This window comes from Falco naumanni, chromosome 1 (assembly GCF_017639655.2).
Source record: "Falco naumanni isolate bFalNau1 chromosome 1, bFalNau1.pat, whole genome shotgun sequence".
In the NCBI taxonomy this organism is placed as follows: domain Eukaryota; kingdom Metazoa; phylum Chordata; class Aves; order Falconiformes; family Falconidae; genus Falco; species Falco naumanni.
In genome coordinates, this window is record NC_054054.1 from 86143828 (window position 1) to 86167565 (window position 23738).

At 45.4% G+C, this 23738-nt stretch overlaps 1 protein-coding gene across 18 annotated transcripts in view; it reads left to right on the top strand.

The window, feature by feature from the left end:
• The window catches only part of FBRSL1 (fibrosin like 1), a 547437-nt gene that overhangs the window by 508263 nt on the left and 15436 nt on the right, over positions 1–23738 (top strand). For 7 of the 18 annotated variants that reach the window (XM_040602430.1, XM_040602491.1, XM_040602463.1 and 4 more), the window contains 5 exons: positions 11047–11443; positions 13016–13269; positions 17655–17890; positions 20097–20147; positions 21067–21162. In XM_040602430.1, the coding sequence (XP_040458364.1) occupies positions 11047–11443; positions 13016–13269; positions 17655–17890; positions 20097–20147; positions 21067–21162 (1034 nt within the window). Of the gene's footprint in view, positions 1–11046; positions 11444–13015; positions 13270–17402; positions 17564–17654; positions 17891–20096; positions 20148–21066; positions 21163–23738 lie in introns of all 18 variants that reach the window. The other 11 variants (XM_040602444.1, XM_040602449.1, XM_040602558.1 and 8 more) reach the window with 6 other exon arrangements.

The window sequence follows — 23738 nt, forward strand, 5'->3', positions numbered from 1 at the left end:
AGTTAATGGGAAGAGAAGCTACCGTGTAACTGCCATCAAAATGGAGGCAATTTAGTGACAGCTGAACATGTTGGTTTAGAGTAGCAGTGTGTTGCTGCTGAATCTGAGGGATCTGCCTGGAAGATGCTCCCTTGTGCCTGGGCGTGCGGAGGGAGGGCAGTGGGAGGCTGCTGGTTAGAAAGCGCTGGCCCCACTCCACAAGCACTGAATCTCAAGCGTTGCTTTCCCAGATCATAAGCATATTAGTACTAATGTGGCAACAGTTACTGAAGTGTGAGGGCTGGACTTAACAAATAAAATAAAAAAAAAAGCAGGGTTTTGCTAATATGTGTATGGTCAGTCAACTTCTTTCAGTTCCTGTTTAGCAGAGACTAAGTAACCTTGCAGCAGAACTTTCCATCCTCACAGCTCCAGCCATAACATCAGGTATTGTTAGTCAAGTCACCGAGGTGGTTCTGTCTGCCGCCCTTTGATATCTTTCAATTCTGACTTCGCTCAGCCAGAAGAGCAGCGCTGGCTTTTCAAATACTGATTGTGCACAGGTACAGTAGATCTTTTTCTGCAGTCTTCTGACACCTAGCAGGGAGCACCACAGTCTTAAATCCATTAGAAATTATTACTGTTGTCTTTGTTACCCCTGAAAATTTAAATGGCTGAGTTCAGCACAGAGCCTCCTAAACAAAGTACAGCGTGCTGAACCAGCGGGGCTGGTAGGCACAGAGCGTGCAGGGAGCAGGCAGGTGTGGTGGCTTAGCTTTGGCACAGCTCTACAGGTGAGGTTCCTTCTGTGGCACCCCCAGTCCTCTCTCTCCACCACAGCCACAAGTTCACTCTGCAGCCGTGTTTGCTGCACGTCCCTCCCGCCTGCTCCTGTAGAAGACGTTCACAGGCTTCCTGGGCCACACAGCCAGCTTGATGCCACCGTATTTCCATGAGACAGGGTCTGCCTCTAGCAGAACCTGCAGTAGCCTTCAGCCGAACCACCGCTTGCTCTTGCTGACGTTAGCCGAAGTCTGCGAGCGCTTCCTGCTTTGTGCCTGGCACTGCTGAGGCCAGGGCCATCACAGGTGGGTTTCAAGCAAATCTGGATACCATTGCCACTCTACATCGAAGCTCAGTGGTTTTGAATGGTGAATGGTGCCAGTGAGGGGCCTGATGGAGCGTGTGCAGCTTGGCCTTTGGCTTCTGCAGGAAGGGGATCCCACACGCTTGTTACCAGCAGTTCTCTGCTCTGAGTAATGCTCACTCCTTGATTTAAGTGGAGAGACGTGATTCTTTGTAACCTTATGTATAGACTCAGGAAGGGGTGAAGATGAAAAGGGTTCTTTCCCTTTAAAATTTTGGTTTATATAGGGTTCTCTCCTGCCCTGAAAAGCCAGCTTGAATGGATATACATCTATGCAGGGGCTGAATTTGGGGGGTGGGGGGGTGGGGTAGGGCAGGATGTCTGTGTGTCTGTGTGTGTTAAAAGGTCTATCGTGTGCCTCTGTGTTTCCAATAAAGATGTTAGGAAAGCCAACCACGAGCACAGAATTTGATGCCAGTGGTCATCTAGAGACAGAGATGAGCTCTCTTTCAGGAGATGTGTGTAGGACGTTGGGTTTTGAGCTGATGTAGTTCACGGGAGTAGCACGTACCACATTCCACGATCTGAGCTTTCTAACTCCAGTTGCCATCTCCGACCTTTGGGGAGGAAGACGACTGTTGCTTGGACTCTTTCTGTCCCTGCTGCAGTGGGGAATAGATAATCTTCCTCCCTCCCTCCTTTTTGTAAAAGCTACTTGCGTGTTTGGCAGTGGAAAGCCACAGTGTGGTCCCAGTCACACCACTGCCCCTCTACCTGCTTGTTTGCTTGCATTGCCTGGGTTGGTGTCATTTTTCCATGGGTATGCTGAGCTTTGGCCACGGCTGTTCCACACATCCCACAGAGAGCTGGCAAGGGGAAGGAGCAGTAATGTGACACCCATCGTAGAGAGGAGCCAGTGCCTGCAGGCTGCAGGGTATGGTATGAACTCATCCTGATTAGCTTCGTGGTGTGGCTCCATCACCACTTAACTGGTTGCCAATAGCTTCCCTAATGAAGGATGATGGATGGCGCTTTGGGGCCTGCTTGAAGGGGCCAGCCGATGAGAAGCAAGGATGCGTGCAGGAATACGGCTCTCACCTGGAAAGGACGTGGGAGCTGAGCTGCACGGCAGCACTCAGAGAGCCTGAGCACTGACGGTTCCTCTTTTCCTTGCGTTAGGACAAGCATCAGTTGTCTTCCAAGGCAGAGATGGGAATTTCTGTGACCCTGCGTATGCTTGGCTGGTTAGGGTAATCATCTCCTGTTCCCAGCAGAGATGATCTGGTGTTTGAGAATGTTCTTTCTTGCCTTTTTCTGGTTTTGGTTAGCAAGTGAGCTTTCTCAGCCAGCCGCTGACTTAGCTTCTCCAGGCTGGAAGGTCTTAAAGGTCGTTCGCCCTCCTCCAGAACAGTCTCACTTTCTGATTTTACTTTAAACGATTCTTTGGGAGTTCGGAGTTCTCTGATGTCATTAAAAAAAAAAAAAATCAAAACCTTCATAAGACTCTGCAGATGAAACAAAATTGTTGTCTTAGCCCACACAGGGTATTATGCAGCCTGGCAGATCCCTTCCTTGTAGCAATAAGAAAAGGATTTGGCATTTAACCTCTTGAAATTAAACCAGAGTGTGAACTTCAATAGTTCAATCTTATCAGGGCTTTGCTAGAATAACAAATTGTGAAAAAATGTAATCATGTCTCCAATGTGACCTTGGCAGATCTGCCTCTGTGATGTGAGAGAGATTAGGTAACTCTAAGCAGATGTCTGTTTATTTTGAAAATAATAGTTATAATTTTTTTCCGCAGTTTGTTTGCACTGCCTGTGAAAGATATGACAGAGAGAACTGTGGTTTGTATGGAGCTCTCTGTAACAAGCTGCTCTATTATGCCGAGCAGTAATTGCTCTTGGAGGTTTGAGTTATCGATCTATTGGTGGGGGTTCAATTTCAGTGTAAAGACCTGTGTTCATGATTTAATTGGAGTGATTAATAACTCCCTCACAGGCGAGATGGGAATCGATATGGATTTCAAACAGCAAAAGTAGTACATTTTCTCCTGTAATGTAGTAGTTGATGGTTTATTATTTGCCCTTGTTTGACTAATTAAAATCATAAGATTCCTTGGTATATAGCAGTTTTGTCTGTTTAAAAGCTTACATCTGGAGCTGAGTATTTCTGCTTACTTACTTTCTGGTTGGGGGGTGTCTTTCTAATAGCTTATTTACCTTGTTGCTTGTCTGTCACTCAGATTAGGTGTACAATATGCCATTGCACATTAAAAAAAAAAAAAAAAAACCAAACAAAACCACCAACAGAACAAGACGAGACAAACACACCTTTAGTAAGTAACTACAAGAGGCTTTAGTAACATTTTATGGCCAGGGTGGCTACTGCGTCACTGGTTTTTAGGCACCCAGCATCTGCTCGGGAGCAAGGCTGAAGAGATTTAACCCTGCAGCGTTTGATCCACCATTACAGCCCTAGATTAAAAGCCTGTATGAAACTTTCAATCTCATTACAACGCCAGCATCCACAGTAAGTGCTTTAGCTGCAAATCCAGTTTCAGCTTTGCATTGAAATGTTGCCAGAAGCAGTGTTGCTAGGAAAATGCAGTGTGACTTACTTCAGGGGAGTTTGAATGGTGATCCTTCTTCTTTATGCTCTGGCCCCAATCCTTGTGTTTGGCACCCGTTTTCATTCAGCTCCTGCAGCTTTGGAGTGTCATCATGCACGCTTACAGCTAACATGCCTGGATAGAGCATGGAAAGCTCCCAAATCTCTAGGAATAAAACATCCCATTAAAGAACCATAAAGCAGCAAATCAGCATCCAGTCCATAGGTCTTAATGCTGTTGCTCTCGGGTTCTGGGAGAGGGGGTTGGATCTTCCTGTGCTGCAAGCTTTCACAACAAAGGCTTTAATCTACACAGTTGGCAAAGGAAAACATTTAGCGTAGTGGTTCTGAATTTTCTTTTTGATTTGCAGAGTCCAGTAAGCTTTCTAGTGGAAGTACAGATGCCCATATGGCAAATTAATCCCAATGACAATAGACCTTTTCAATTAACATTCACAGATATCTCGAGATATATATGTGAGCCACAGACTGAAAACACTCATCTGGATGGAAGTGTTCTAATTTGAAAGAAATGTTTCTTTAGGAAATCTCTCTTACTGGTTCTGGAAATACTGGAGTAAATGCAATTTTGCCATGCTTGCCCTTTCTGTTGGGTGAGAAACCATAACCATACTGGGAGTGTAAGGAACAGGGCTGGAGTGGTGGTGCAGATCGTTGGGTGGTCGGGGCGTCCCCATCCTCGGCTGCATCAGTGTCACTGGGGGGAGGGTGGCCAACGCGTGGACAGAGCAGGCACCGGGGAGTGCTGCGACGTGGCCATGCAGGTGTGGGGGGAGAGAGGAGCTCTCCGCTCAGGTGTGCTCCTCACATGAGAATCGTGGGGCATGACAGCCCTTCGCTGTCAGGAGTCCCTGCCTTTGTGTTAAAAACGTGAGATGCTTCCCTTGTCATGACGTTATGGAAATGACTTGAAGATATTTTTTATCTTTTAAACTTGGGTGTTTCAGAACGGGGGGGGGGGGGAAGACACCCTTGGAAGTTAATTCTGAAGACCAAGCTGACAGCTTTTTGCCACTGTTGCTTTCTTCTAGGTTGAAAGGCTGAAGGCTCGTTACAGCCCCAGCATACAGCAATCTAGCAGGTTAAATGACTTGGGCAACAGAGTTTATTAAAACTGGCAAGTGCTCGCTCCAGTTCTCTTCCTGATAGTCAGGGCTGTCTGGGAGAGTAATTGATAGTGGCAGCTGTTCGGAGGGTGTTTCAGATTGTGGCAAGACGATTTGACTTGACAGACAGCTCTGTACAAATGAACTGAGTGATAGGGGCCGGATTCGGAGCAAGTTGCGGAAGGAGCTTCCCGCAGCGGCCCCGCTCGGGGGAGCGAACAAAGACCCTCGCCCTGCACACAGCACGCCCTCGGCCGGGTGCCCGCATCGGGGCTGCCATCGGTGGGCTGTCCTCCCTGGGAGCGCTGCAGCCGTTTGCGGGAAATCCACCAGAGCCTGTGATGTTCCGAGCAGCCCATCCCGCAGGAGAACATGTTTTTGACACAACCTAACGTGTGCAGTACACTGCTGTCAGGTTGGAAATTTGGCCTTTGCTTTAAGGCAACGTTAACAATGGTTCACATTACACACCATGGAGCCTTTCAGACAATGTGTGACTCCCAAGTCTTTATTTCTTACCTTAAGCTGATTTTCATTAAAATAGGTGGAGGAACTTGGTGCCCCATATGTTGGGTGGCTTCTGTGCTGTAGCTTTGCTTGCCTTACCTTTGCAGACCAAGGTAATCATCTAATGTCTTAAACAGTGCTACCCTCCTAGAACGCAATGAAAAAGCCATCTATATAAGAGCAAAAAAACAGCTAGGGATAAAGAATTAGCACTTAAATACTGATTTTCACTTGTAAGCACTCTACCAGTGTCAGTGCTATCACTGCCGATGCAAAATGCTTTATTCTCTCTTGTGCTTATATTGTTGCATATCCACAATACATTATGCAGCATTCTAAAAGCTCAATTTAAAAAAAAAAAATTACTGACGTTCACTGACTATGTTCCTTTAGTTATTTATTTGTTTTGACCTAGTGCTGTAAAATTTTGCTCTTCAGTACTCATTCCCTGTGTTGATGGTTCAAAACTCGGCTCTGGGACTCATCAACCAACTCTGAAATACTCAGCTTCTTGCCACATACGTCCCTGTAATTCCTGTGGTGATGCTTTTGCAATGTTTCTTGCTGGAATTATAATAGGGAGCAGAGTTCATCCTAGCCAGCCTGGCCTGTGTCTGTTTTCAAGGATGTGTATAGGCTGGATAGATAGGCTGCAGATGGTGGTGGTTGTGTTTCTTGGGAAATTGCCATTGCTAAAGATGTCATTGATGGATGTAGGAGAGGAATTTCTTTCTCACATCACCCCATCACCCTTGCTGTTTGAATACAATGAGGGAGACTGCAGAAAGACGTCTGAATGACTCCACTTTTCTTTTTTTCAAGAGACAAAGGAAAGGCGTGCAAGCAAGATTAGATTATTTCCAATCACATTGTACGTGTGTTGACAGTCCCCTTTCAGCAGGAACCAGCAGCTTGCAAAGAGCAGGAGGCAGGGCTAGAACTGCTGTTGCCCTAAGTACTGTTTGTATAACACGGTAACTGCTTATTGGAGCTCTCAAAGCAGCCTTTACATGTTTAATCCCTTGCACTTGAGCTACTCTTAATCAGCTTGAAAGCAAATTCCTGTTACAGAAAGGTTTAATTTGTGTCTGGGACTTTCGGTATTGTATTTAGCCTGCAATGCTGTGTAGTTAAACACTGGTGAGCATGTCAGCCTGTGCAGCCATGGGAATGGGCAGTGCATGTTTATCCTAATAACAGATTTTGAATTCTCTGGGGTTGCATATTGGATCCATGCTGATGGTCTTTTAGGTTCAGGTAGCTCCTTCTGAAACACGCTTCTTGCAGCAAATTCACCTGTAGTTGTTCTTGGGGTTTCCCTTAAGCTTCGACTCTTGTTTCTACAGGTTTACAGCAGCAGTAGCTAAAGCTCTGTGCTTTTAAAAGTTTTTAAAAGTTTGCATCTTTACCAGGTTAAATTGGAATGGGATGTAGCCCAAGACACAGGGACATTAATATTTTGGAGCGCTCCAAATGGAAAACTAGCTGATCAAGGATGCAAGAATTACTAACCCCAGGTTGTTGTTATTTCTCTTGTTAGAGCAGTTTCAGCCCTTTCTTCCCCGTCTCTCGCACTCAATCATCATTCATCCCTGTGAGATCAAGACATGTTTCACTGTCTGTTCATTTAAGAAAACCTCTCAATGGAAGAAGTCCAAAGTGTTTGGTTAGAACATAAACAAAGTTGGCATGCTGAAAAGGGGTAGTGCTCTGCATGGTGGAGAATGGCAGATGTGATCCAGCCTTCCCATAGCATGGCTGAAACATGAATCATTGCAAATGTCAGATTTCCTGTGAAGGGACGAGCTGAACTGACATGCGTTCAGGTTTAATTAAGGTTGAATTATTGGAGCTGACTGTCAAGTCTTAGGCAAATTGACTCAGCCTGTTATCATTAAGCATGAAAATTACTCTAGGACTTGGTAAAAATAAACACATTTTTGCCTCTAGAACATTGTGGTATGGTCTGGTAGGTCTGTTCTTTTGTCAGGGCAGTTGTGCTCAGCTCCATGGGTCCATCTGCTCAGAAGGGCTAGAATAGGAGCTGAAGTACAGAAATTTCTGAAAGGATCTCAGTCAAACATGATCCAACTTGCAAAAAGGGAATATTTGTTTTCTTTCCTTGGGATATTTCCATATGTGACCAGCAGTCAGCCTGGTCAGTTGGAAGGAACTTGGGTGCGCAGGAGTGTAGTTCCCTTCAGTGGGGTATTCCAGCATCATACAGAGAAACTAGAGTGTGAGATCCTGATGAGAATGGGCAACATCTCTTGTCAAAATCATTAAAATGAACTTTCTGAGGGATTTCAGGGAAGGTAGCTCAGAGACTTCCATGTGAATGGAGAAGAAAGTCTTGAACTGGAGGCTTTTGTGATAGGTATCCTAAGGACCTTGCTAAGTACCTAAGAAACCAGGTAATTATATCCTTCAAAGTCAGTGTTTCTTTGGTTGCACAGAGAAGATGGCCTCAAAATTCACAGGTTTCTGGAGATCTCTGGAATATGGTTAACTAGTGACTGGGTATTGGAAACAGGCACTGAACAGGTAGAGGTAAGTGTTGGTAAGAAACAAACCCAGACCCATGTCTTTTCTTCAGTGTCAGAGCGCAAGTAAGTCACGGGGTGGCCCTCCGTGGAGTCAGATGAAGTGAAGGGTTTTAAGTCTTCGCTTAGGAGCGCCTTTTGTGTTTTCTGGAGTAGTGAGATGTATGGGTATATTTCCTTCGGGGCATCTGTTCTCCATTTTGTCCAAATCCATTTTACCAGAGACTTAAGTGAAACACCTAGGTGTGAGAAAAGTTTCTTTTTCAGAAAAGTTGACTTTCAAACATCAGGCAGGCCTCAGTGCCTGCAGTCGCTTCTTCCTGTCATTTCTCTCCATGGTTTTTCTTGCCTTTGTTCACACGGGTTCCCTTCCCTTCACCCATTGCGGCCCACCCTCAAGTCAGCCACGTGAAGCAGCTTCTCTCTCATACTGTACCACAGCCATTAGAAAGGGAAACAGAAAAGTCGCCAGAACACCAGGATTCACCCACCGTCCTTCCCGTGTGGTGGCTGAGAAGGCTGGAGCGTTTTGCTGTCTCACATGCTTCTCCACACTTGCCCATGAATTCACACCGTATCTTGCCCTTCTCAGGGCTTCTGCTTTTGCACAGCATGGCTACAAAAGGCAAGAAGATACTCACAGTCATGCCTGTAGCTTTTCCAGGGCAGGGCGGGGAGGCATATGGATATTTTTATTGTTGTCAGGAGCAAAACACAAAAATATTTCAGTACTGCAACCTGGGAGATGCAAGTTAGCAACAGAAATCAGTCATGCGCCCCTAGTGCTAACTAATATGACCAGGCTGCCTGGTCATTTTGGTCAATAAGGGAGCATGAGCTTTTTGCTTTGAGAAAATTACAAATGAGAACTAATGCTGAAACTACAGGGAATCGATAGTTGTACATAAACCTGGTCAAACAGCTGCTTTTAATGCAGGACTTTATTGATTTGTTTTGGATCTAATTGACTTTTTACTCAACTAACTTTTGTGGTGCCAGTGTGTTTTGAATACACACCATTAGTCTACATTGCCTATGATTACACAATATGATGTTTAACTCTGTAGGAGGAGGCCTGTTGGATGGAAAGAGCTAATAGGCTCTCAGGGAACCTATGCTCAGGAATGAAACCCAATTGCTTTTAATGGGTACCTCCTGAAAAAAAGTGGGATCTGCCGCTGTGAATGCACTTCCTCCAATATACACGGTATGGGGACCCCTGGCTTGACTAGTCAGTGACAATTTTTCCATTGTGAGTAACAAAATCTGAGGGTTATTTACAAACATAGGTGGTATTATAAAAAATAATGGTGCACAAGAGTGATGAGGATTTGATTTTAGAAATAAATTCTTTGTCACTCTAAACATTGAAACCAAGTCTAGTTACATCTCAAAACCAGGGTACCTGTGATGCATTAACTCATATTCAAAAAAGAAATTCACTGGAATAAGAATTAATAAGAATTATATTTGTTGTAGGGAGTGATTTAGGACCTCTGGACGTTGTTTCAAACATGTAAAGATGTGTAAGATGCTGGAAAGTATAGGGTTGATCATACTTGCTGCCAGCCAAAGAACTGGTGTTTAGAAAGGCTTCTGTTCCTGTCATCTGTGGGTTTGAGGCCACACGTCTTCAACTTCTTTTCATATTCTGAATTTATACGTATGTCGTGATGGATTGATTGATTGATGAAGGAAATGGTACAATGGTAAGAGTGCAAGCAGAGCCAGAAGCAGTGTGGGAAACTGCCTTGTATCTCCTGGAAGGAGATGCCAGCACCACGCGGGCATTTTCTGTACAGAGAGTGAGCTGGTGCGCTGCAGGCTCTGATTCATCACTGGCCTCTCATCCAGCGCCGGCATGGTGCTGCTCAAGCCATTGAAGCAGCAGCAGCAAGGACTCTGGCCTCGCAATAGGCTGTGTTCACAAACGCCTGGTTAGAGCGTCTGGTGGCCAGAATTAGCTCACGCTGTGCGTTGTGTGTTATTTCCACACCTCCTACATCAGGAACTGGCTCAGTCCTTTGATGAGATGGGAAAATTTCAAAGGTGGAATTTGTGCGTGAGGGTGTTGGGAGCGTGTTAATGAGTGTAGGTAGCATCTCTTGCACGTCTGCAAGCTGGCTAAACACAAACAACCCCCAACACGTTTTGGTGGACAGTAAAAGCATGTGTTCTAAAAATCAGTTGGAAGTGCTGTGTGTGCATGTGAAATACAGGAAACAATGTTGGTTCTTGTAACCCATGAACAGCTTTTCGTGTAATTGTGGGTACATGGGTCCCCTCAGTTGTCTTTGACCTTTTGGATACTCTTGATCTGAAACACCTGCTCTTTCCTCTCTTTTCCCTTTCCAGTCTTTTAACCCTTTGGGCTGCTTTGTTTAGCTTAATATCATAGAAGGAGTAATTCTAAATGGAATTTTCACCATAGGTGCGTTTTGCAAGGTCACAGTGTTCCTGATCGTTTTCACTTGCTGTGCATACAGGTGTGTGCAATACTTGGGGTGAGCAGGACTACACTTGGGTGCTCACTGCACTTCTGACTGGATCTTTCCGGCCTTCTCTGTTCTGTTCTTCCACACAAGTGTGTGGCCATGGGACAGCAGCGTCAAGGCTTTTGCTGCAGAACTGCCCCATCCTTTGCTACAGGAAGATCCCAGGTAGCCTCCTCCCTAGAAGCCAGGTGGGGTTATCATTAATGATTAGTGCTTGGGTCAGGGTGTGCTGTACCTGGAGTTGAGCCTAAACACAATGTAGATTGCCTTGAAAGAGCGTGGAGAAAATGATATGTCTTGATGATGAGGCTTGTGTTCATGAGTTCGTTATCAGCCTTAAAACTTACGTTGGGCAGGAAATACTGTAGCAGTAACTTGAGACACATTCATACTCCTACTGTACGTAACCTTGGGACTCTGTAGAAGTCATAAGGCCGTATGTTCTTTGTAGTACGTGTTCATTTAATGACAGCTAAGTCTCTTACACACGTGCTAACAAGTTCTGTAGACTGGCCGGTGAAGGACAGCGGAAGGACAAACACACGAACACACATCCATCGTGTAGCAGCAGTGCTCCCACGGTGCTCCCACGAGCTGAAACATGACTTGTGTTTTCTCAGGCATATGTTCTACCAAGAAGGGAAACAAATGCAGCCCTTTCAGCATGCACTTTGTTGTTTTTCTCGTTGCTCCATAAGGTCCCACCTTGAATGACAAGCCAGAAGCAAAAGCAGCCAATGTCCCAAAGGTGTCTGGGCTAGAGCGGAGCCGGGAACTGAGCACCGACGTGCCCTTCGCCCTGCCTATCCCCAGCCCCCAGCCAGTAGCTGCCGTTGTGACTTCTACTTCCTCAGCGCCCACGTCAAGTGCCAGAGCAAGCCCACTGTTGAAGAAGGAGCCAGTGATTTCAGCACCAGCACCACCAAGGCTCACGCCTCAGCCGCAGCCTCGGCCACAGTCACAACCTCAACCTCGGCCACAGTCGCAGCCTCAGTTAATACCTGAGCTTCGGACCCAGCCTCCGAGTCACATCCCTCCACCTCTCAATTACCAAGTGCATCACCAGGTGGCCCACAACGGACTCAATAATATCAGGTAGGGGAAAGGGATACTTGTGACATCTTGATGCTACTGCTGGGCTAAAGCTTGTTTCAAATGGGATGGAAATTGCTGGGAAGTGAGACAAGGGCACTCTTACTGTCTGTGTGAGATGCTCCGCATTTCTGGTCTTGGACTTCCTGTGCTGACTCCACAGGCTGGATTTTCCAGCAGTGGTGGATAACTGCAGTTGAAACACGGTGATAAATGCTCCCTTTCTGGGACAAAGGCATGTGTAACTGTGGGGTAAAGTTCCTTTAGTTCCAGTTTCTAGTGGAGTTTGCACTGTCTTGTCTGAACCGGCTAGTTCTTGCCTTAGAAATTTAAGGTGGTTTGAGTTTGAGCAACTCCCTTGTTTCATATTCAGAAAGACTCTGTTGAAGTAGGTTTGTTCGCAGTTATCACAGGTTTTTGTTTACCAGCATCAAAAGAGGGATATCTGTATCAGAAAATGTTTGTCGCTTAGAATAGGGCTCCCGTGTAGGCTGAGAAATCTGCTTCACTCTGACATGTTCAGATCTAGCAGGAGGCTTATCTTCGGTGTTTAAATTGCCTCCATCCAGGAAGTGGGATGGGTGAAAACAGTGTGGATAAAATGTTTCTAGAGAAGAGTTTAGCCAGTCAACTGGAACCTGTATAGTCTTTTTGCTGAAGATACATTTTTTTCTTTGTATAGAAACATGCCTTGCCTCCCAAACCAGAACTAGGCTAGTTTAAACAAGATGAGAAAACGGATTTAGAACACAGTATTTGGCTGCACAAGGGTCGAAATATGAATACAGAGAGCTGCTATTAATGTGTGTTTCATAGTATCCTGCATACTTAAGCTCTGTTGTGGTTTTACCCTGTAAATGACACCGTAGTATCAATTATTATTAATATTTCAAACGAATCAAGATATCTGGGGTTTAGTTTGCACGAATAATTGATATTGTGGGAATTACACTAACTGCAGTAATAGTGCCTTTCACTCCACAAAACTTAGACTGCCTGCAGTGGAGTAATAATAATAGAAGAAGATGTAAAATGCAGGATTATTATGAGAAAAATTTGTTAACGTGGCGTGTGTTTGCATGGTTGTATGAGTGTAACCACAGCATGCACAGCAGATAAAACTTGGTCCCAAAGTCACTCACAGCGTGCGACTGTGAACCCAGAGTAACAGAAAAAGAAATTAGAGTAATTGTGTCATAGGATCACAAGGACACGCATGGCCACTGCAAGGTCATCAGAGGCTAAATAAAGGTGCAAAATCAAGCTGTCTCTGTAGCCTTCCTCAGTATCTCATGGATAGCCCTTGAGGATTGTAACTCGCTGAAGCACCAGAGGAAACGTCACCCCAGAGAGCGCAAGCCCCTTCCTGCCCTGTTGGAGAAGTTCATTAAGATCTGTTACTGTCTCCACTGCCATTAAGAGAAACAAAAACATAAGCTTGGGGAGGTCAGTGTTACATAGGTGTGTTGTTTCTGGTAGTGTATTTCTTGCACTGTGTCAGTCCCGTGTTGTAACACACTCTTTCTCTCTCTGTCTCTCTCCCCCCTCTTCCCCCCCATGTTTTTCTCTCTGCAGCCGGAGCAGCAGTGCTAGCAGTGCAACAAGCATCAGCCTCCCAAAACACCTTCCCCTCTCTCCCCAGATTCCTCCACACCATTCCTCCGGCCCAGCTCTGCCCCTCTCCATCTCTAATCTTGCTACCTCGCACTTCTCTCTCAGATCGCAGACCCAACACCAGCACCATCCGGCCATGTTCGCCACCCCACCCACGCTGCCACCTCCACCAGCGTTACCTACCAACAGCCTCGTGATACCAGGTCACCCTGCAGGTAGGTTCCCTTCTTCTTCCAGGGCTGATCTGCCATGCATGCACTGGAGGGTGTTGAGAGATGGGCTGGCTGGTGGGCAGATAAAGGGACACAGACCCACCCACAGGCAGTGTGTGCTGGAACTGTGAGAGTGCTCATGAAGCAGGTAAGAGACCTGGATGCGGTTTACCAGATGAGAGATTCTAGAGAGAACACTGTAGCTTCCTATAAGAAGACTTCAAAACAAAGTTTTCAAAAAAAAATTTCCTTTTCAGGGCATGATTTGTCCAGTGTGGCATTCCACAGTCATCAGACTTTCTTTAGATTAACAAAGGACTGATGTACAGTTTGCCATTCTCCCCTTCTTTGTCCCCACGCTCATGACAGCTGCTGGGGGTAGAACTGACTTGAAAAAAATGTTTCTAATCATCCCAGCACGTCGTTCTAGCTGAACACCTATCCCCTGCTCTGAGCCTTCAGCAAGCAGCACATCCTGCTTGCAGAGCAGGATCCTCTGCCTGCGGCAGCAGAAACTCTCCGTGTGCCCCTGGCTCCTTGGCCTTTCTGTCTGAGGCAAAGACAGCTTAGCTGGCAGGCTCTGCTGTTGAGCTCTCACTATCTTTGCGTCCTTTTAAAAAGTTTCCTTTGTTCACGCTGGCCCCCATTCCATTGTCACTTCTGCCCTAAATGCCCTGTTTATAGCTTATCCATTAGCCTACAGCTGTCCCTGGAAGAGACCCTGGCAGCTGGAGACTTCCCTGCGACTTTTACTTGCTGGGGCCTCCTTTTGATCTGGCATTTGACTCCACAACTAACTCAGCAGGGATTAAACAGGGCAAGTATTTTGCAAAAAATGTGCCCTCTGTTTCCTCTGAAGCCAGTTAAAGGAATAAGAAAAGGGCAGATTTGCTGTGGAAAAATCTGATGGTCTTGCATCCCCTCTTCTTCCAGGAGCTAAATAATGTCCCGTTATTTGTAACTGCTGCTTTAAATGAAAGAAAAATGTGAACTGGTCCAAAGTGAGCTCTCAGAACGATGATAGACAAAAGTGCCCTGGGTTCCTAGCCAGAAGCAGAACCACACAGGCCAAAGCTGCTGGCTTTCACAGGCCCTGGCACCATCTAGAATTTCAACCACATGGCGGGGAAGATGTTGGCAGCACTGTGGGAGACCTATTCATTGCTTCCTCTGTTAAGGCAAAGGACTACTGTGATGGGGACTTTGAAAGTACTGTGAAAGGAAATAGCAGTGCGCTCACTAAAAGCATGATATTGCAGTCACTGAAAGCAAGTATGTTTTCACCATTAACTTCGGGAGGTACAAGATCAAGTGACCTATTCACATTCAGCAGCTTGCCAGGAAATGGTAACAGTCTTGCTCCCACTAAAAGGATTTCTCCTGCAATTTAAGCAGAAGAAGCCTAAGTTAGTGGAGGGAAAGGTCTGGGCGACTAACCCTGCAGACAGTGAAATGCCTCTTGTCTGCATTATATGAAATGCCTGCAAACTGGCACATCATAAAATCAATACAGAGCACTGCAGAGCCAGGAGCTTCTGTTGTCATTCACATAAAAGTTTCTTAAAAGCAAACAATATTGCTGAGCAGCCCTGAAGAGCTAGGATCCAACTGCGGCTAGCAGCATAGTTCTTGCTGTGCCGTTCAAGTGTATGTGCGCTCTCTGTAAAAGCACCAGCTTAGAAAAGCCATCAGAGAGGGTCTGGCCCTTTGAAATCTCCTTTTTGTCATCTTTCTCTCCCCCCTCTTTGGAGGAAAAGTGTTCTTCCTTTAAATTCGGCCTGGCACACTTGTTGCTCTTGCCAAGAAGAAAAGCAGAGCTCAGAGCTCCTGCATCCACTGATGTACAAATTCAGGTCCCTGAATAACAAGAATGCGCTTCTGTTGGCATTTCTTCTCTTTGAAACCTAAAGCTTGTACAAGTAATGTACGAGCAACCCTTGTGTGGGCTGCTGCCCTCGACTCAAGGGCACCAGGGCTGGCCCTGATGCAGGATACAGAGAGGAAGCAGCAGTCTTTGTGTCTTCTCTTCTGAACATGAGGGTACCCAGCAACACTGGCAGGACAGACCTTTTTCTGCCCTGCCCACCTCGTGTGTGCGCACAGAGCAGTAGTGTTCGGGCGTTCAAAGGGCTGCTCAGTCACGCTGCTCCTAGTTGTGTTGTTACTGGCCAGACCTGTCAGACAAGGCGTCACCGGCAGGCACAAGAACTTAGTTCTGATGGTAATGTTGCCCAGAGCCCCTCACGGAGCTGGGTTATTCCTCGGTAGTCCCACCCTTACTAGGAAGCAGCGGCTCCTCCAAGCACTCCACTGCTTCTCCAAACATCTCCCGGACTTTTCTTTTCCTGACAAAGGCCAAAGTTGTGGTACAGGGCTATGGGCTGGAGCCAGCTGCAAATCTATCAGTCTGACTTCAAGTCTCTTAAAGAAATTGGATATCAGAGCACTTAAAACTGCCAACTCGCTTTTATCTCTCCCTCCAGAAAAGTGGATTATCTTGATGCTAACAGAAGGATTCAGTTTCTTTAAGTCATGCCAAATTTAAATGCGTAAACACACACATATGAAATCACACTCATACTCACTAAAGAGGTTAAGTTTTGGACCTAAAGTGCTTTCAGCCTAGGTTTTTTTTTTTTGTTCTTGTTTGCTTGCTTCAAGGAGAACCCATTGCAGACTCCTTTGCTTCAGTGCCGTAGGCTTCAGTATCACAAGTATATATACTTTCTGCTTTTGTATTAATTATTATAGAAATTTTAGCAGTACACAGTACCTGCTGTTAGCAGTAAATTTATTACTGAAAAGCAAGTGGATTAGGCACCCAAAATTTGCTTTCAAAAGTGCCTTTCAATAGGATGTAGGCTCCTAAGTGGTAGCAGAGACCTTGAAGTTCCCCATCAGAGTGCCCGTTTTTAAAGATCTTAACCATGACACTTCAGAAAGTGACTGATTTAGACATTTCTAATATTACTCTAGAAAAGTGAAGTAAAAGAAATGCCTGCAAAACATGAAATAAAACTTTAAAGCACATGTATTCTTTTGCCCCTTTATATTCAGTGCTGTAGGTTAAAAGAGGTGTTAAACTAAAAGAAGTAGATTCATGTAAATTCAGAAGCAAGTGGGTCAGTCAGGACTGAGTGTGTGTCATCCACAGCTGGCGACACAAGTTGCTCTCAGCTTAGAAAATGTGTAATATGGTGGGTGCTGATCCCTCTTTGAAGTTTGTAGGCAAAATCACAGATGGATTTAATTGATACCAGCAGTTACGTTGGGAAAGTGGACGTTTGTCCCTGCTGTCCTCAGTCATGTCATTTCTGAAGTGCTGGTATTTTCCATCACCCAAAACCGCGTTCAAATTTAGTGCAAGTTGTTCTTCCAGAGGAAGATGCTGAGAAAAGGTCGTATGGTGGGACATTTTGTTTCTGCAGTCGTTATGACCTTCATGAGATCTGGAGCCAGTTCAGTGTTTCTCCTCTTCCCACTGATTCCTTCTCCATATTTTCTCATAGGAGAAAAGCCTGGAGGCAGGGACAAAAAATTACAAGTATAGCCTGTTAGAGATTGAGGAAAGGACTGCTTAGTATTTAAGGTCTCAAAAAAAACCTTACTGCAAAGAAAGCCACAGCTTCTAGGGTGGATGTTCCTGTGCATGCCCTGGGTCTGAGAAGGGGAAGGATGGCACAGGGATCTGTTGAGAAATGGCTGATGGAGCAGGTAGTTTCCAGCCACCCAAATCCATTATTTCATTGTGTTGTAGATCTTGTCAAAATTTTCCCTCTTGAGTACAATCATCTTAAGAGTTTAACACACACATTAGGCCGCCATCCGTTTTCAGTGTACAGGTACGCTGCTGAATTTCCAGCCTCCAAAGGGAACAGGTCAGTATTACTCATTTTAAAGAGAGCCACTGTCCTCGAGGGTGCTCCCCAGCATCTTGCTGGTGCGGGAAGGTCTGGCCACCATTCCTGGAGGCATCACGCTCAGTGCCGTGGCCTCAGGTGCCAGGGAGGAGGAGTAACCGTCGGAGCTGCGCTGTGCGGGGGGCTGGCGGGCGGGGGGGCCGGGGGCGATGCTTGCTGATGCCCCCGATGATGTTTTCTGCTGTGATGACTCATGGTGTTCTCTCTTGTCTTTAGATACCAGCCTGTTGATATCATTCAACCAACCAATCATGTATTGCCAGCCTCATTCGGGGATTCTGATTGGTACTTTGTCACAGGCATCTCTCTTACCTCCACCAATGAGTCCTCACGTAGAAAACCACCACAGCATGACCTGCAGAAACAGGGAATGCCAGGTGAATATTGACTCTTTCTCCTCCGTCTTTGTGGTACTCACAGGCCCACGGGCCTCTGTGTCTTTTTTTTTTCTCTCTCTCTCTCCTCTAGATCACGAACTGCTCAGGCAAGAGCTGAACAACCGGTTTTTGGTTCAGAGTTCGGACCGGGCCGCTGCCTCACTTGGCCCGGTGCCGCTGCTGAGAGCGGAGTTTCACCAGCACCAACACACGCATCAGCACCAACACACCCACCAGCACACATTCACTCCTTTTCCATCCAGCTTGCCCCAGACGCCGCTCATGCCGCCCTCTGCACCTCCCATGGTGCGTACCCCAGCCCAAAATGTGAGGATAAGTAGAGCATCTCTGGTCAAAAAGCCTAACCTGCTCTTGTCAAACAAAACCCAGTCCTCTTCATTTCAGCCAGGCGTGCTGTCCCTGCTCTTCTGACCTGGAGGCCTGGAGAGACAGGCCCAGCACTCCCAGAGGGACCCCCTTTCCATCCAGAGCCTCCACACCCAGCCTCTAGGTCCCCCACGCTGCTACCTGTGAGCAGATACCTGCACCCATGAGACAAGTCCAGAGTCCCTTTAGTTTCCCTGTTCATGTGTCCTGCTTGTGTACTTCTGTTCGCCCTTTCCCAGGGCCAGGTGCCATGATACTCCAGAACACACCAACGAGGATGCCATGCCACAAGATCAGTGGCCTCCAGCACCAGGCACAGTCCCCACAACTGTTCCTTGTGGGGCAGACTGCGCTTGCTTACCTGGAGCTCTCACCGTAGTGCAGCATCTCATCTGATGCCAGTTTTGTCCCTCTTCCTCCTAATTCCCTATTCTATATAGATTTTGGCTTTTATTATTCGATCACATCAACAAGCACTAATTTGTGTGTGGCTGGTTCTTCTTGTGGGAGAGATCCTCCTGGCCATGTAACAAGCGTTAGCATTTTGCCATTGAAGTTGCTTGCAACGCAATGGGACTTTGCTGCAGCTGTTACAAAATTGTTAGAGATCTGCTACAAACGCATTTTGTCAGTGCTTTAAAACACACCCTCTCCCTGCTTCTGGCAATTTCTTTGTGAGATTGAAAGGACAAGATTTAGCATTTTTGCCCCCCTCTCAGTTTCACACTGTCCAAAATGTAGAAACAACCCTCTTCTGCTAAGTCTAGCAAAAACTAGGGGTAGCACTAAAGCAGCATTTGGGAAGTAATACCAAGATCTCAAGAAGCATAATGGTTCTCACTTTTCTTTCCCACTGCTGACTGCCCGATGACATTCTTGGGTGTAATCTGCTTAGCAGCAAGACAATTAAAAGTAATACCATCCACCCCAAGTCCTGGCCCAGGTGTTTGCTCAATGTACTCGTGTGTAAACACCTTCCCTTCTTTTCTTGGTCTGTGTAAAACAATCTTGAAATTTTTCTCAGAAACCTCCTGTGTTATTTAAGAATCCTGATACCCGATCCCAGGAACAGCTCCCTCCCCTCCCACCCATGCCCGTTGATGTCAGCCGTCATACCAAAAACAGCTTGCAAGGCTCTTTTGTTATATTTCACTCACATCTTCTTATATTCCACTAGATCAGGTCTGCTAATCCCAACACTAGAGAAGAGTGTTGAAATTTACAGCTGCATGTGTTTGGAAATTTATGGTATTTACACTGGAGGGGACATGGCTCCAGTAATAACTGTAATTAATGAAATTACAAATCTACTCTCCTGCACAGAGGAGTGTGAAACAGCAGCTGACTTACCAAATAAGCAGCTTTTCATGGGGTCCTACAGCTCCCTTCCCTGCCTTCTTCCCTCCTCCCTCCTCCCCAGCAGAATGTACATACTGTTCAAAAATGCAATGTATATACGCTTTTTGGTTTTGCTTCCAAGGTGGTACAGGGCAAATGGTCGTAAAAATAGATACGGGGCACAGGCTGCGCACATGGAGGTGTTAAAACCCCATGCTGGAATGGAAAAGGTTAACCATCACCTTTTCTCTGGGGCACTCTCTCTTTATCAGGGGAGGGGGAATATATCAAGATTGTGCACCTAAAGTGATCTAGCCCTTTTCCAAATGATTTTGGCCCTTAGAGGAACCCAGAAAATGGGGAATTGGTATTGGTTGCCCTGCAGTAGACATTGGGTCAAATAGAAAACATTCCCTACCTTCTAGTCTGTGGTCTCGTTCAGCACTCCAGGGGCAGATCCCAGATTTAGACCTGAAGCTGAACTTCCCTGCGTTCCACAGCGCTGCAGATATCGGGACTGCTCTCTTCAGAGTGGAGGAACCTCTTGATGTAGTGCCTGCAAAACGGGGCTCTGCAGTGAGGCTCGGCAGCTCCCCACGCGACCCGGGGGCTGGCACCTTTCCATCTCTGTTGGCTTTGGGAAATCAGTCAGTTCCTCATGAGCGAGTATGCAATATCCAGCCAGTTCTGCTCCGTTCAGTGCTGTACAAACGGGCTATGATTATTTGTCTGTGTTGAAATCCTGATGTGTCCGCTACTGCCGAAACCAAACTCACCTGTTGTTTTTTTTTCTCTCTTTTCTTTCCAGTTTGACAAGTACGCTCCCAAATTAGACAACCCTTACTTTCGACATTCCAACGTGAGTGCTTACCTTTCTAGGTGTTGTCTTTGTTAACGGTTCTGTTTGCACTTCTTTTGCTTGTTTTCGATTGATAGTATTGTGAATCATTCATTCCTAAAGCTCTTTTTCCATCTCAATTTTTTTTTTAAGGTACAAAATTTTCTGTGGGCTTTTTTTGTTTTTAATCTTTGTCTACTGCATTTTTGCTGCTGTGGCTCTATTGCTGTGCCTGGGATGGCAGGGAATGCGCAGAAATTGCTAGATCAGTGGTCATTGCAGTATCTTTGCAGCTGGTGCTTCTCACAGTGCAGCAGCCCGGAGTGCATGGCTCTTTCACAAGATTTTGCTCAGGTCACAGGAGTAAGTCAGACTGGTGGTTTTCTTCCTGGTGCTCCCCACTGCTCCAAAGCACAAAAAATACATGTTCTGGGACTTGTAAGACTGCTGTATGTGCTCAGGAGAGGCCTAAGCAAAACTTAACCCAGCCTACACAACTACAAGGTGGTGTGCATGCAGCCTGTGGTTAGTGTGCAATGCAGCATCTTGTGGTTCTTTTTTGCTTTGAAAATTAAAGCAGGTCACATTTCAAAACAGGATCAATGTATTTGCTACTGCAGAAAAATGCAGAGTTAACGAAAAGTGAACATAAAACCAAATTATTCCAATTCCTCTAAAAATGGTGAATGCTCTGTGCTTCTTGCAATAGTCCACAAATTGTAAAGGCACACTTGTTCAGCACTATCTAGAAAATGAATCTGATGAGCGCATTTTCCAAGTTTTGGCTTTGCTCTTAAAAATTTTGAAAGCAAATTGAGTGTGTATTTTCATTGTGGCACTCGTTCAACACAGTACTATTTTTGTATGTGCCAGGCTTGGCACCTACCTCCATTATTGTTCAAGTTGTCCTGTGACATAAGCATCTCTTTTTCTTTTGTAGTTCTTTCCAACCTATCCTCCAGCAATGCCTGGAATGCCACCCATGCTTCCACATTCAGGTCCCTTTGGGTCACTTCAGGGAGCATTTCAACCGAAGGTACAAACTTCTTCTTCTGAAGGCTTTGTTCTTTTGCTGGGAGAGAAACTGTATTCAGAGTCATGTCTCTGGTGATTTTGTAGTACATGATTTAACTAGCAGAAGTGCAGCACAGGGTTGGAAGCAATCACCCCACAGATCTGTGAGCATCCTCTGCACAAAGCAGCCAACACTTCAGCAGAAATTTTCTCTTGGCACTACAGATCGTTCCTTGGAAAAGGATATAGTGGTTCGCTTGGGAGGTCAACTGAAACTGGAGTAGAAGCATACTGTCACATGCATTACTTGATTGAAATATTTACAGCTAATAATAGACTGATGAGTCCCAAATCATTTTATAAATTTAATGGTCTGAGATTGCAAAAGATGAACTGTGTTTATTCCCAGAAAAAAAAAGAGAAATTGACTGTACAAGTGTGGGAACAATAGGGAGAGACTGCTGTAAATGGGTAGAGCAATTTGAAGGAGCTGAATTTTTATTCCCAGCTCCGACACTGTCTGACCTTGGGCAAGTCGCTTAAATCTTCTGTTCCTTAGCTTCCTCATCTTTAAAGTTATCTTGCAGTGGGTTTTATAAGAGTTGATGAATGCCTGCAAGCTTCTTTGAGATAGTGTGTTTGAAGGGTGCACTGCAACTGTAACTACAACTAGCACTGATGGTCATTTGGAAATGTTGCCATGTTAACTACCATTTTTGATGAATTCTGTGGTGTGCACTGCTTTATTTTTCCTTCCAGACATGTTTGTCTTTTTATTAACTATTTTTAAATAAACAGAAACTGTGAAATCTCTCCATGCAAGAAATAGGCATTGTATCTATATAGTATTTGTTTGAAAACGGAGCACTTCAGTTGTAAGGTGATGTGTCTAGCTTCCTTACATACTGTGATTTTAGAGATTCCTTACCTTGAACTATGTTTCTGTAGAGCTGTGCTACTGTGTTACAAGATTTGAAGGACCTGCGGGGTAGCCAGGCCATTTCTGTTTGCATTTGGAAGGTCGTTTCCATAACCATAGCAGGCCTGTGGGGTACGCTTCCCTCAGTAGTCTCCCTGACATCAGTGGAAGTCAGTAATTAGCAGCTGCTGCAAATAAGGCCTCTTACAACCTTCCCACCTAAAAATTTCTGTAATGGAAGCTGGAGTATTTCTTCAGCGCCCATTGAATCCGTTACAGTATTTTATTGTCCGGATACATCATAAATAGCAAAGACTCTAAAATGGCTCCTTTGAACAGGAGTTCTGTAGGTAGTGGCTCCAGGCATAGAAGAGGAGCAGTTGTATCTAAGCAGAGGGAGCAAGAGGGACGGAACATAGCTCTCCCTTGATGGAGTTTGTCCAGCAGTGTTAAGTGTTGCTATTTGTGCAAAGGTTGCCAGGGAGTCCCTACAGACCCCAAGTTGTCAGCTGTGAACTCGATTTTCCAAGAAAAGGAGCTGCACAAATAAGGTGGAATTGGCAGAATTTTGCTAATGTGAAGATAGGGCTCAGGTTTGCCATAAGGCTACTTACTGTTAACGAGGAGCTTCTGATACACCGATAGCATGCTCTCCCAGTTTCCATCTTCATTACAGAGCTTTGTAGATACCATCTCACTGTAAAATACCATTAGACCAAAGAGAAGCAGTTACACAGTGAGAAAGGATAAGTGAGCACAGACCCTTTACATTTTTAAACAATTCTTAGTGCTGTATTATAACTTGCTTTTAATTCATTTTAATGATAGAAACATAGAACAATTTCTAGCTTTGAGTTTAAGCAGTGCAGGGTCATGCTTTGGTGCCATGGTTAATCCTCAGCATCACTTGATCTCTAGACAGTGCTGTATTTACATACAATTACAGTCTAACACCTGAAAAAAAAGAGAGTTAGGTTGAAAAATGGATCTGCCGCTTTGGCACATTATTTTCCAGTTTCCTAGAGGAGACAGAGCTGCACTGCTAGGCAAAGCCACTCTAGTCATCATTACTACATCATTTTTCCATGCTCTCTCCCTCCCAAGCTGAGTAAAGCCTTCATAATCACTGCAGACCTGATGATTTGGTTTTGGCACACTGAATCCAGCACTTCTGGCTTTCCAAAGCAGAGGTCTTGGTTTTGTTTTTCCCCTTCCCGTGTCAGTTGCCTACAGCTGTGCATGTAAATCCACTGCACATAAATCCAGGCTGATGGTAAACTTCTCAGAGACTTTCCCAAAGGCCATTTCTCACAAGCTAAGAACTTGAAAAGGTCAGAAGTACTCCGTTTACTTTGCTGGAGGAAGCACTCACGTCTTTCTCCAGGGGACAAAGGGACAGGATGACACCATGCTATTAACGTGTTGTGATCTTGAAGCTCTTGCCTGTATGATAGCTGTAACTTACGTGCCACCTTGTATATACCTCAGCTGTCAGACAGGCCCTGAGAGCACAGATCTGCCTGGGGAGTTTGTTGACTTACCTACACACTCGCACAAGAATTCTCTTCTTAATGAGTCCGAAAGTTACGTAGCCTTAGACAAATTAAAACCTATCTTTCCTCCCACACCCATGATTATAGTCATGCCTTGTACAGTTTGTTTGAAATTGACTGTAATTT